General features: G+C 40.3%; 1 protein-coding gene across 3 annotated transcripts in view; it reads left to right on the forward strand.

Annotated features, from left to right (window-relative positions):
* The first annotated feature begins 1,823 nt into the window (after positions 1 to 1,823).
* Positions 1,824 to 14,157, forward strand: part of Tbc1d19 (TBC1 domain family member 19) — a 115,667-nt gene continuing 103,333 nt past the window's right edge. For 2 of the 3 annotated variants that reach the window (XM_005359235.3, XM_026785129.1), the window contains exon 1: positions 1,824 to 2,057. In XM_005359235.3, the coding sequence (XP_005359292.2) occupies positions 1,959 to 2,057 (99 nt within the window). In that variant the 5' untranslated portion in view covers positions 1,824 to 1,958. The remainder of the gene's footprint in view (positions 2,058 to 14,157) is intronic. The other variant, XM_026785130.1, reaches the window with a different exon arrangement.

Consider the following 14,157-nt stretch of genomic DNA (forward strand, 5'->3'; position numbering starts at 1 on the left):
GTTTTCTGAATGTGAGTCTTGCTTTTTTGCTCCAAGACACTTCCAAATCCAGGCAAGCACAGTTACGCCTTTCATTATCATTCCCTTATTCTTAACATCAAAGCAGATTTTATTATGGATTTTTTATTGTTATTCAAAGTCAGGTTGCTGTGAGAGTTCATGAACAGGTAGGGTATCACCTTGGAGGGGCTACAAAGAATTAAGGTCTAGTCATCCACAGGTCTGAGACACTCTGAGTTGTGGGAAAATGTTTTGTAAAGAAACAAAGAGCTGGCGGTGGTGATGCATGCCTTCAATCCCAGCACTCAGAAGGCAGAGACAGGTGAAACTCTGTGAGTTGGAGGTCAGTCTGGTCTACAGAGCAAGTTCCAGGACAGTCACCAAAGCTACACAGGGAGACCCTGTCTCGAATAAACCAAAAACCAAAGCCCAAAAACAAACAAGAAAGAAAGAAAGAAAGAAAAGAAATGAAAAGAAAAGCAAAGAAAGTACTCTATCCCTTCCCTTCCTGGCTCTTTCAGAGTTGTTTTCCTAAACCATGTAGAACAGGTGGATTTTTGAGAGTCTACGCCTATCTTCACAGTATCTCTGTGATGGTGTGACAAATGCCAGGATGTAAACAGACAGCATGTGTGCAATGTCTTTTCTATTTAGAGTTTAGCTTTTGGATCACAAACGTTACAATCTCCAGGGCCTTGTCAGCGATTAAAATTACCAGATCCCACTAGGGGCTCATTGAATCAGAAACCACATTTGATTTAGCAAAATCTCTCATGATTCTTAAAGACATTAAAGTTTGATGTAATTAGACCAGAACATCCTTTTCAGCAGTCTCAGGCTGTTTTCCCTGAAGTACTACTTCTGCCTTGCTTAAAATATATGTGCACACACACAACTGAAAACAATCTTTAATTACTCTAGTAATATTATTCTAATGTGTAATTACACCTTAGGACTTCTGTTGAGTTATCAATGGCCTTTGGGTTGACATTTGATTAGTTAAATCAGTTACTTCTAATTATAAATGTCTTTCATATATTTCCTCGAGGATAAGAACTGCATTTTATTAAATGTTTGTGCTTAAACTGTTCCTCGTATGTAGCTGTTTGATAAACTGAAAGTTGAACCGTGACTAAAGGACCGAATGAACACATGGAAGAGAAGATATCTAGATGGTAAATTTCTTGAAGACCAGTTCAGTATCTTAGTCATCTTTGATTTAAGAATGTTAAAAAAAAAGTACTAGTTATGTTTGTTGGTTAATTTCTACCTGTAATGAGACTAATCTTAGGATATGACTCTAGAGAATAAGAAACAGTGGAAAAGGAAACAAAAGTGCAATTTCATGCATTGTTTCTTACCTCACCCAACCATCAAAACATCCTGTCAACTGGTGTAAACTTGAATTCTGAAATTTAAGCACCTCGTTGAAGTGCGACAGCTAGTGTCAGAGCCCACAATTCTTGGGTGTGATCAGGAGCAATTGCATTCACAGGCATGTTCTGAAGACTGGTGGAAGAGTTATGAACCTATATTATATAGAGTCCAACGAAATTTCAACACACACACACACACACACACACACACACACACACACACACACACACACACAGCGCGTTCCCGGGTATTTTTGTGTGCACCCGAAACTTTTTGGCTGCCGATGAACAAGCTTTTGTTCTGGGTTTTTGATCAGACTGAGCAGGAACAATGAAATGAAATCCTCCTCCTGGCCCTGGACGCTTTCCGGTCCCGGAACGCAAGTGCCAGGCCTTTCAGATGCGGAGGGGACCAGAAAGGGACGGACACAAGGCCCAGCAGTTGCCTGGCAACGCCCGCTGGAGGAGTCCCAGTGTAAAAAAGGTCCGGGAGAAGTGTCAGCGGCCGGGAGTGGGACCCTGCAGCGCATTCTTTCCCTGCCAGCGACTGTCCCCGCGGCTGGGCGGTCTAGGGCTGGGGAAATGTTGCAGGAGGAGTCGGACCTGTCTCTCGTCATCGCCCAGATAGTCCAGAAACTCAAGGGCTCCAATTTGTACGCTCAGCTGGAACGGCAGGCCTGGGTAAGCGGGGCTGATGGGAAGCTATGGAGACCGGCGGGCCGCAGGACGTCCTGTCTGCCACACTGCCTTCACCCAAGCCAGAGCTGACTGCTCTTCCCACCCCTTTTGATGTCTTAAACCCCTCCTTGAGCTCCTCACCTTGGTTTGCTCACACCCCTGAGTGGTGCGACTGGATTTTATTAAAGATGGGTGGGGCACATCACGCCTTTCTTCAGCCCAGGGAATGTAGTCATTTAAGGGACCTATTCTCTTAAGCTGTTGTACTCACTGAGTGGCATGCCTTCCTTCTCTTTTACTGTCTCGTGGGTGGATTGGGGCCCAATGTGCAATTTTTTAAATGTCATTTTGTTGCACTTCACTCTCCCTGCAGTGATTTCCGATGCGCCCACCTAGCATTTCTTCAAAACATTCAAACAGACTAGACACTGAGAGTACATTAAATAGCCTGGAGATCTTTACTATATGAGAATGTCACCTAAATGGAATCATACAGTGTGTAAACTTTTGTGGGTGCTTCTGTCAGCGTTAGGCTTTAGGGGTTCATCCATACTGTTGATATTTCAGTACTTCTGTTCCTTTTAATTGCTGAATAATATTTGGCAGCTCCGACATTAATTTCTCTATTTAGTACTTACCTGGTGGATATTTAGGTTGTTTAGAGGTTATGGGTAATGTCAATATATATCTTGTGTGACTATCTTTGATCCATGCACTGTTTAGTTTTTAAATTTTCGGAGACTTTTCTAATACCTTTCTTTTGTTGATTTCTAGTTTAACTCCAGGAGGGAGAACATTTATATTACGTTACTTATTTAAATTTTGTGGAAAAGAAAGATTGTAAGATCCTTAAGAGATGGCTGATTCTAAGGAAAAGGGTTCTTCCAGACACAACAGGATGCACATATGAACTCTCAGAGACCGGTAACATGTACAATACTTGTACACAGTCAAGTCAGATGGAGTCCCATCACTGAGAGGGGAACGTGGATACATTTTCCCACCTCTAACCAAGGTGCTGTCTGGGACTGGGAAAGAGAAAATCAGTTTTCACAGTAGATTGTCACTAGGTATATCAACCAAGCTCCAGAGCGGTCCCCAGGAGTAGTTAACTAGTACAAAATGAACTCAATGGATTTTTTTGGTAGACTCTCTGTTTCACTTTGACATTTTTGTCTTACTGATTTTTTGCTACTTTATTTTTATTTTTGTGGTCTTTTTGTTTTTGAGTGTGAGAGAAAGAACATAACATTGGGTGGGTAGTTAGGTAGGATCTGAGGGGCAAGGGAGTGGGAAACATGATCAAAATATATGGTCTGAAATTTTTTAATTAAAATAGAAAAATGTGACAATTAAAAACAAAAGTGGGGAGAAATCAGTCTGTATGTTTAGTAGTTGATTGCCCTTGCCCCGTGGATCACCCTCCATTTCCCCCCTGCCCTGCCAAAGGCCAAATAGTTTGAGACCGTTTGACCTTGTTTGACCTTGCTTAGAATCTGGTTCATTTTGTTTTCTTAACAGTTTCAGATTTTCTTGTGGGGCGGGGCAGTCAGAGTGGATTCAAAAGTTATGATTTTATTCCAAATGACGTTTTATTGGTAACATTTGGATAATGAAATCACTCACTATTCCTGTGTTGGGGTCAAAACCGTGGTTGTAATCTAACTGTTACTTTCAAGAAATTCTAATAACTTTTTAAAGTCCTGGTTATGGTTTTTGCTACGGTAGAACACCTATAGTACTGGGTTCGCCACCTCTACCCTTGTTCAGTCTGGAAACTACTTTCCATTTCTGCCTCTATTATTTTCAGTCAAATGAATTCCTATTTGGTCTGTAAAATTTGGTAAAATTTTGCACAAATCTCTTGCCATTTCTTATACTATACAAAATTCTTTGTAGTCTGATACTTGATATATAAATTTATTGTATACTGTATTTTGTTACATTTATTTATTGATATGTCTCTCTTTGTCACAACCAAATTTTAAAGGCAAAATTGTTATGACTTTAAAAAAACAATATATATTTTTCTCATTGTTGTCTGTGAGTGATACTGTGTCTCAGTGGCTTTCTAAGACGGAGCTGGCACAATCTCAGATACGAGTGTTAAGGAGTTCAGCTATGTCATGAGAAAAATTGCTATACCATTGTTTTTCTCATGTGCTTGTCAAGTCTTATATAAAGGTGTTATGGCCTCATAGAATGAGTAAGAGAGTGTTACCACCTTTTTCCCTTGCTACATTCTGCAAGTGTTAAGAAATATTATTTTATTTTTTAATCATGGGGGAGAGTTCTGCAATATATAGCCTGTGTTTAGGGTTTTCTGTTTGGGAAGTTAATCTTTTTAATCAACACACTTTGTTTTAGAATAGCTTCTGGTTTATGTAAAAATTGAGTGGAAAGTAGAGAGTTCCCCATCACTGCTCTTACCTTCCAAGTGGCTCCCTTTATTGGATTATGTCTCACCGGTGAGTGGCGCATCTCTCACCGATAACTAAGACTGATTCACTGTTACTAGATTCTGTAGTTCACATAGGGACCCATTCTTCTTGCTGTACAGCTCCAGAGCTTTCAGAAATATGTAACATGTAAAATTCCATGTGCCCTAGCCGGGCGGTGGTGGCGCACGCCTTTAATCCCAGCACTCAGGAGGCAGAGGCAGGTGGATCTCTGTGAGTTTGAGGCCAACCTGGTCTACTAGAGCTAGTTCCAGGACAGGCTCCAAAACCACAGAGAAACCCTGTCTCGAAAAACAAAAAAAAACAAAAACAAACAAACAAAAAATCCATGTGCCCTACCATAGTGTGCATTCCTCCCTTGTCCTGAGTGCCCAGACTCCATCTAGCACTACCGTTTTCTGTCTCTAACCTTCCCCTTTGAGAACATCATACCATCACACCTACACAGTGTGGTCTCTTTACTGGCGGCTCTTCCTTACCAATAATGCATCACTTCCTAGTGTCTCCTGTTTTGGCTGCTATGTATGAAGTTTCTATAAATAGTTCATGATTATGCTTCAGGTATAGACATCAATTTTCAAATTTTAACAATACCAAGAACAGTGATTGATGGGTTGTGCAATAAGATTATGGTTAATTTGCAAGAAAGTGACAACTGGTCTTCCCAGTGGATGAAAATTCCCATTGTCTCACGTTTTCTCCAGTCTTTGTTGTTTGTCATCTGTTATCTGGTATGTGGTGTGATAACTCATTGTGTTAGTTTTTGGGTTCCTAATGACATAACATTTGTGTGTGTGTGTGTGTGTGTGACAGATTTTCTAGAGCAAATTGCTAGCTTTTGCATCGGGGCTGAACTGCTAGGGTCTGGGATTGATCCAGAGTCTTTGCTTGCATTCTGCCATGAGTTATCCCCTGAGTCTCTAATTTCTTGGTTTTTATCCGTCTGGTCGTGTTTATTTATCTTCAGTTTAAAGGATACTTCTTGTGCATGTGGCTTTCTAAGATGCAAATGGTTTTTTTGCAGTGCATTTGAGGTGTTTCCCATTGTCTTTTTCTTTTTTGGTTTCTGTTGAGAATTTGTCATCACTAAATCAAATATATGTTGCCTGCCCCTACCTGGGGACTTTTACCATTTTCATTCTGTTTGGGGGATTTCAGCAGACTTGTTAAGATGTACATTGTTTAAGTATTATTGTTTTTATATTGTTATTGATGATCATTTACTCTGTTTGGATTTGTGCTGGATAGTCTTATGTTAGTTTGGCACAAGCTATAGTCATCTGAGAGGAGGGAGTGTTGGTTAAGAAAATGCCTCCATTAAGCAATTTTTTTATGAATTAGTGATTGATGGGGAAGGGCCTTGGCCATTGTGGCTAGTGTTACATCTGTTCTGGTGGTCCTGGGTTCTGTGAGAAAGTAGTTTGAGCAAGCCATGGAGAGCCAGCCAGTAAGCAGCACTCCTCCATAGCCTCTGCATTAGTTCCCTGCCTCGAGGATACTGTTTGAGTTCCAGTCCTGAGTTTCTTCACTGATGAACAGCAATGTGGAAATGTAAGCCAAATAAACTCTTTCCTTCTCAAGTTGATTTTGGTTATGGTGTTGCATCACAGCAATGGTAACCCTAAGTAAGACAGGGTCTGGAGGTTGTTTAAGCCCAATATGAGTTTGGAAAATCATCTGGATGACATCTTTTCAAACACCTGTTTTACCCCTGTTCCTTGGTTCTACAGTAGGCCTCGTGGCTCAGTGTGTCTCTAATACTTTTTTTGTAACTCCTCCTCCTCTTTACGATTTCCTTTGGATCATCTAATTCATTCATCCTGTTTTGTGCTGTTTCTTATCTCTGATAAATCCACTTAATGAGTTCTTGTGCATATATTATATTTTTTAGTTCTAAAATTTCCAGGCGATTCTCCTTTAAAGATTTATTTTTAATGTGTGTGTGTGTGTATGTGTGTGGGCATGTGTGTGTTTGCCGTGTGTACAGGTAGAGGTCAGAATAAGAGATGAGGTCCCCTGAAGATGGAGTTAAATTAGGTATTGTGAGTCACTGGGTCTGGGTTTTGGGAACCAAACTTTTGGGAAGATCAGCGAGCGCTCTTAACTGCTGAGTCTTTTCGCCAGCTCTTTCAGGTGACTATTGTTTATAGAAGCAAGTTCTGAGTCTGTTTTCCTGGATTTTTATAATCATTTTTCTATGTATGTGTGATGCTAGGCACTGGGTCCTTCGTAACTGTAATGACCCTTCTCCATTAAAGCTGTTATTTAGATTACTCACGAAGGTTTTTGTAGCCTTTTTATTCCTCTTGCCTTTGTTTGCGTGGTGTCAGTCAGACAGCAGCATGCCTTTACTGAAAGCTTTGCATTCTGTACAAATTAAAATACAGCCTCCAAATGACAGCATCTTTGTCACCTTCCCACATGAGTCAGTCTTGGGACTAGTTACCCATTTAATACCATTTGAGAATGTGTTGAGTCAAGGCTGAGTTTATTCAAGATCAACCTTCCCTTGGTTCTTTCCTGGTTCTCCTAGGTTTTCAACAAAAGATCTGATGTATTCTGTGGGTCTAAAATTTTAATTTTTTACTTGTTAGACTTCCAACATACCTTCTCGGTGCCTTTTTGTGTTTAGGTTTATAGCCATCCATACTACAGAGTCCCAGTTGTTGAGTATAAAATTGGCCTAGCACTTAGTACTTGCAAAGTCTTACTTATTTCTGTGTGTGTTTTCGGCACTCCTGCATGGCCTTGTGCTGAGCTGGTTGTGATTCTCAAGCTCATGACCTTCCCATTAGGCTTACAATCCCAGAGGAAGTGTGACTGTTGTGGAGCTGCTTACTCTCTCAGCGTTTTCTTGTTGCTCTAATTCCTGTTTACTCACCAATGCTTCTCTCTCTCTCTCTCTCTCTCTCTCTCTCTCTCTCTCTCTCTCTCTCTCTCACACACACACACACACAGAGAGAGAGAGAGAGAGAGAGAGAGAGAGAGAGAGAGAGAGAGAGAGAGAATCTCCGCTCTTTGTTCTAGACGAGCGTATTAACCAGCTCGTAGTTTCTCTATCCACTTTGCAGGTTTTCATCCCGTTTTTGAGGTCTGAACAAGATAACGTATCTCACACTTATGAGTGGTTTATAAAAGGAAACCTGTTTTTTTTTTTTTTTTAAAAAACGCACTATCCTTTTTCATTTTACATATCAATCCCAGTTCCTACTCCCTCCCTTCTTCCTATTTCCTCCACCTTTCCCCCAATTTCACCCCAATCCACCCCTCAGAGAGGGTAAGGCACATTGCTTTGAGGGCAGGTCCAAGGCCCTCCCTACTATATCTAGGCTAAGCAAGGAATCCATCTAAAGAGAATGGGTTCCCAAAAAGACAGTAAATGCAGTAGGAATAAATCCTGGTGTGACTGCCAGTGGCCCTATAGTCTGCCCCAGCCATACAACTGTCACCCTCATTCAGAGGGACTAGTTTGGTACCTATACTGGTTCCTTCCCCATCCGGCTGGAGTTGCTGACCTCCCACTAGCTCAGGTAAACTGTTTTATGGTCTTGACGTTTTTGCTCATATTCTCACTCCTCCCACTCTTCAACTGGACTTTGGGAGCTCAGCCTAGTGCTCCACTGTGGGTCTCTGCCTGTTTTCCATCAGTTGCTGGATGAAGGTTCTATGGTGACATTTAAGATATTCATCAGTCTGACTACAGGGCAGGCCTAGCTTGGGCCCCCTTTCCTCTTAGAGTCTTAGCTGGTGTCATCTTTGTGGATTCCTGGGAATTTCTCTAGTGCTAGGTTTCTTGCTAGCCCCATAATAGCTCCCTTGATCAAAAAACTCAAAGCGATTCCTCTAAAATTAGGATCAAGACAATGCTGTCCACCTCTTCTTTTCTATTCAACATAGTTCTGGAAGTTCTGGCCAGAGCAATAAGACAACAAAAGGAGATCAAGGGAATTCAATCGGAAAAGAAGTCAAACTTTTGCTATTGCTATCTGCAGATGATATGATAGTATTCATCAGTGACCCCAAAACTCTACTAGGGAACTCTTACAGCTGATAAACAACACCTTCAATAATGTGGCAGGATACAAGATCAACTAAAAAAAATCAGTAATCCTTCTAAATACAAATGATAAAGAAGCTGAGAAAGAAATCAGAGAAGCATCATCCTTCACAATAGCCACAAATAACATAAAATATCTTGGGGTAACACTAACCAAGGGAGTAAAAAACTTGTTCAACAAGACCTTTAAGTCTTTGAAGAAAGAAATTAATGAAGATACCAGAAAATGTAAGGAAGGCCTATGCTCTTGAATAGGTAGGATCAATGTAATAAAAATCACAATCCTGTTTTTTTTTTTTTTTTTTTTTTTGATTTTTCGAGACAGGGTTTCTCCGTAGCTTTTTGGTTTCTGTCCTGGAACTAGCTCTTGTAAAGGTACAAATGAGACTGTTTTTCCATCCAGCGCCTTTTGTTGTCTCAGTGTTCAGTATAGTACTTTGCCTTGCACCCTTGTTTATTCCTTCAGTTAGCCTTGCTAGAGTGCTTTTGAACAGCTGACTGAATCTGATGTGTCTTTTACATTTAGTTAGTATACTTTCCTGGTACATCTTCGGATTACCTCAAGTTTTCTGTTTAGGTGTTCACGGAAATTGGTAGATTACCTTACATAGAAAAATAAATTGCATAGATGTTTAAAAGCTAAATTTTAATAGATTTTTAGATTTTTCTCCTTGAAATCTTTTGCCTTTTGCATATATAATTAGCCAGCAATTGTGTTTTAATATATCCTTTTAACTAGGAAACTGGCTACATTTTTTTTGTTTGTTTTTTGAATTTTCTTGAAGTTAGTCTAAACCAGAATGGAGATTTCCCCTCCATTCTCTAGATGTTGGGGTGACAGTCTCATCTCAAATGATGTCCAGCACAGCACTAGTATTGTTGCTTTATTTTATTGTGATTAAAATCAATGTTGTGTAAAGCTCTGGAATGTTGTTTTTTATTCCAGTAAGTATTTAATATATCGTGTTCAATTTTTAATTATAAATTATAGAATTATAAGAGGAAGGGGCCTGAAACAAGCTAGGTATTGTAGAGAGGAATATGTAATAGGTATTGTCCTGACTAGAACCCCCAAACATCTTAATACCAGTAAATGAGTCTGGGCCATGATTAGAGCAAAATAATTCTATCTTTTAAAAATATTTTAAAATATTTTTTAAAATTTTGTGTGTGTGTCTATGAATGCAGCTGCCTGTGTAGTTTAGAGGCATCTAACTCTCTCTGGAGTTCGAGTTACAGGTGGTTGTAACCAACCTGATGTTGGCACTAGGAACTGAATTTGGGTCCTCTGGAATAGCAGTATACATAATGTATCTTTCTTGGCATATTCTTCAGTAATGTTTGGAATATATTTGGGGAAGATATATATTGGACTGTTATAGTTGATATACAAATTAGCAACTCAGGGTCCCTTATTTGTTCTGAATCAGGAAGTGATGTCATCCTTATCCATTTTATGTTGTCCTTTGTTGTATGTTTAGTTCTATAAAATGGGTATACAGAATTTCAAGAGCTCTTGCCTGTATGGAATTTATATTTAAGATACAAGATATATATTACAATGTGAATTTGGCTTGTTAAAGTGTGTCTTATGTTGTATGTCATCACTGAATTGCTTAGAAAATGTAGACAATTATCATATGTACTTACTCATAAGTGGTTTTAAACATAAAGCAAAGAAAACCAGCCCACAGATCACAATCCCAGAGAACCTAGACAACAATGAGGACTCTAAGAGACACATACATGGATCTAATCTACATGGGAAGTAGAAAAAGACAAGATCTCCTGAGTAAATTGGGAGCATAGGGACTTTGGGAGAGGGTAGAAGGGAAAGGGAGAAAAATGGAGGGGAGCAGAGAAAAATGTATAGCTCAACAAAATCAATAAAAAATAATCTAAAAAAAGGAGAAACTGTCCTGTAGGATTCCTAGATTAGTACGAACAAGCTGGAAGGGCGAGGGGAGAAAACTGTCACAGAAAGTGAACTGAGGGTGATCTTAGGAAAGGGAGTAAGAGGCAACTGGAAGAATAAAGGTGGAGAAGAGCGTGTAGGCAGAAAAATGGGCCAGCTTGGGCGCATCAGCCGAAGGTGGCCAGGGAAGGATCCTGAAACCAGAGTCAGGCTGGAATTAAACGGCACATGTAGAGTCTAAGGCACAGACAGTGTTCAGGGTGCCAGACCGTCCAACCTGAAATTAACACTTAACTCCTGTCTACAGGGTGACCATTGCGATTACAGCAATGCATCTGTGCTACAGTTTTAGATGGGCACAGGAGTATTAGGAAGAAATGGAGAAATCTAATTCACCATGTTTTCATTGAGCTTCTCATTAGTGTTAGTAAGGGGCTCTTGAGAGGAATTAGATGAAGTCCAGAACAATTACGCTAATGACAAGGATGTCTGGGAATTACTGTGGGAAATGCAATATCTTTTTAAATTGTATCTCTCACTTTTATTTTTATGTCTTTAATTATGCTGTGATATCTTCAAAAGTAAGGGAAGATATCTTCTTTTTATTTTTAAGCCCAGAAACTGGCATGTAGAAAGGACTCAATTAATTATTGCAAGAGCAATACAGATGAATGGAGCATAAATGCTCCTAGAAGAAATGGTGGGAGAGTTAGGAAGTTGTGTAGCACTCGGGGTGGGGAGATGAAACCCAGTTTCCAAGTGCAGGAGCTTTCTAGATAAGTAAAGGTGTCTAGGTTGGGTGAGACTGGCATTTTGGAGAGTTGGAAGTTTCTGAATGAGTATTCCTACTATTACTATTATTGTTATTGTTGGTGGTGATGACACAGAGCACGAGGGCTTGCGGTGTTCTCAGGAGGGGAAGGCACAGGATTGTTTCCAGAGCACACTCATGCCTCTTTAATCAGGAGAGATGGTGTGAGGCTCTTCCTCTACTTGATTTTACTTCTTACATCCCGCGGGATCGTCTGTGATTCCACAAGCTGTGCACAAACTGAGCCCTGGAAGCCTCAGCCCTACATAAAGAACTACAGGCAACTGAAGGATGCTGAGAGCAGGTGAGATAGTTTTCCTCAGGGAAGAGCACACCAAATGATTATCCAGTACCAAGTTGTCAGCCCTGGAAACATGCTTACAAGTAACTATACAGACTGAGCAGGTTATATTTAGGAATATATATTTGTATGTATATAGAATATGTGAATATATATTTATGTAGCAGCTATTAATAAAAAAAGAGACCATGAATTTGAAAAACAGCAAGGAGAGGTATATGGGAAGGATTGTAGAAAGGAAGGGAAAGGGGTAATTATGTAATAATTATAATCTGCAAAGAAAGAAATAATTTAAAAAGCACTTAGGAGTTACAAGCAAATGGAATTGAATTTTCCAATGTGGAACAGTTCAGAAACTGTCAAAGGTATTATAATTCATGTGTATTCATGTGTGCTGTTATTCACAGAATTCATGTTACCATTCACAAATATTTGGAAGATACTTTATCAAAAAATGAGTAACATTAACTAACATGTCCCTTCAAAGAAAGCCATTATGTGGTAGTGATGAAATTCAGGCTCTGAATAAAAATGTGGCATTGGCTAAATAAGAAGGTGAATCCAAAGACAAACATATAGGCATCCTCCTGAATATTAACCTTCATCAGGCGATGAAAGGAGACAGAGACAGAGACCCACATTCAAGCACTGGACAGAAATCTCAAGGTCCAAATCAGGAGCAGAAGGAGAGGGAGCACAAGCAAGGAACTCAGGACCGTGAGGGGCACACCCACACACTGAGACAATGGGGATGTTCTATCGGGAATTCACCAAGGCCAGCTGGCCTGGGTCTGAAAAAGCATGGGATAAAACCGGACTTTGTGAACATAGCAGACAATGAGGGCTACTGAGAACTCAAGAACAATGGCAATGGGTTTTTGATCCTACTGCACGTACTGGCTTTGTGGGAGCCTAGGCAGTTTGGATGCTCAACTTACTAAACCTGGATGGAGGTGGGCAGTCCTTGGACTTCCCACAGGTCAGGGAACCCTGATTACTCTTCAAGCTGATGAGGGAGAGGGACTTGATCGGGGGAGGGGGAGGGAAATGGGAGGCGGTGACGGGGAGGAGGCAGAAATCCTTAATAAATAAATAAATTAAAAAAAATGTTAAATTATTTAAAAAAATGTGGCATTGGGAAAGTGTGCCTGCCACTGTGAGTTTAATGACTTCCCAATATCTAAAATATTATTTGTGGGTAATATCCATGGTGGTGTTAAGGAATATTACTTTTTGATGTTCAATGACGTGTCAATCCCTTGACTTCATTACCCAGTATTTGACCATACATGATGTTACAGAATCATATGCAGGGAACAGACTCAAGTTCAAGGTGGACCAATGCATTTTTATGTTAGAGACTGGAGAGTTTATTGATATCACATCCCACATCACAGTCTGGAATTGGTATGTGAACATAGTGAGAAGTGGAGGTGTTGGAGCCCTTTTGGTGCACCCTGCAGTGCATGCTGGTTTCCCTTCCAGGAGCATGTGGCCTCAGCCCCCCTCCCAGCTGCAGCTGCTGCTTTGCTTCTCCAGTTTCCTTTACTCACCAAGATCAGAAACTTTAGATTGTTCATAGTTAAGACTTTGAGTTTAGGACTACTCTAGTGGGAGAAGACTGTGTGTATGTGTCCATGTGTGTTTGCACATCTGTGCACCGGAAAGAGAAAGATGGTGTTTTCAGACCAGCAGAAGGGTGATGTCACCATCAGCATGAAAGGATAAAGAGTGTACCCAGGGTCGAGCTCTGAGTTTCCCATCCACTGTTTTGCTAGAGGAATATATTCTAGTTCTTTTTGTGAGCCAGAGGCATTGGGTTTCAAGAAAACTAAAGTTCTGGCTGTAGATCTTTAAAAAAAGCCATCTTTCTCCAAGACTTACATCTTCTTCCATGAAAATCTGTTAAAGATATCCAGTTTATGACCACCTGGGCACACCTTATTTGTAACATACCATTACTTTATATTGAACTACATAGCTTAAAAATTACTTTGATAATTTTTTCCTCGATTGTCATAATAACTTAGTTTTGCTTCCCCCCCCCTCTGTTAAATAAAGAAACAAACGCAGAGATGTTAAATGGTTTAATCAAATTAATAAGTAAGTCTGGGAGATAATTTCAGCTCTCTGGTGCCAAACCCATTCTTATGCCTCCTAAGTGCTTTTTAAACTGTGTTCTATTATATCCAAGCCTAAAACAGACAATTTAGCAGCTGTGTTAAATAACTCCTCAAGCGCATTGAGCACCAAAAATGTTTAGTGCGTAGTCTGCATTGCTCCTGTAAATGCCTGCATTTCCGTGTGTTTGTGTCTGATGCATCACAAAAGTGAGGATGTGGCTGCAGCTGTTGTGCAAGGCAGCGTGTTGGTCAGGGAAAGCACAAGCACACATGTCACCAGGCTGCTACTGTAGCTTCCTGCCGGGGTGCAGCACACCAAGCAGAAGAAATACCATGCACATACACTTGAGCCGTTGGGTCAGAAGCCTTAGTCTGATTTCTATGTTAGTGATAAGGGAATTTTGGATTTATCCTAACAATTTATAACCACTTATCTG

This window comes from Microtus ochrogaster, linkage group LG1 (genome assembly GCF_000317375.1).
Source record: "Microtus ochrogaster isolate Prairie Vole_2 linkage group LG1, MicOch1.0, whole genome shotgun sequence".
Classification (NCBI taxonomy): Eukaryota; Metazoa; Chordata; class Mammalia; order Rodentia; family Cricetidae; genus Microtus; species Microtus ochrogaster.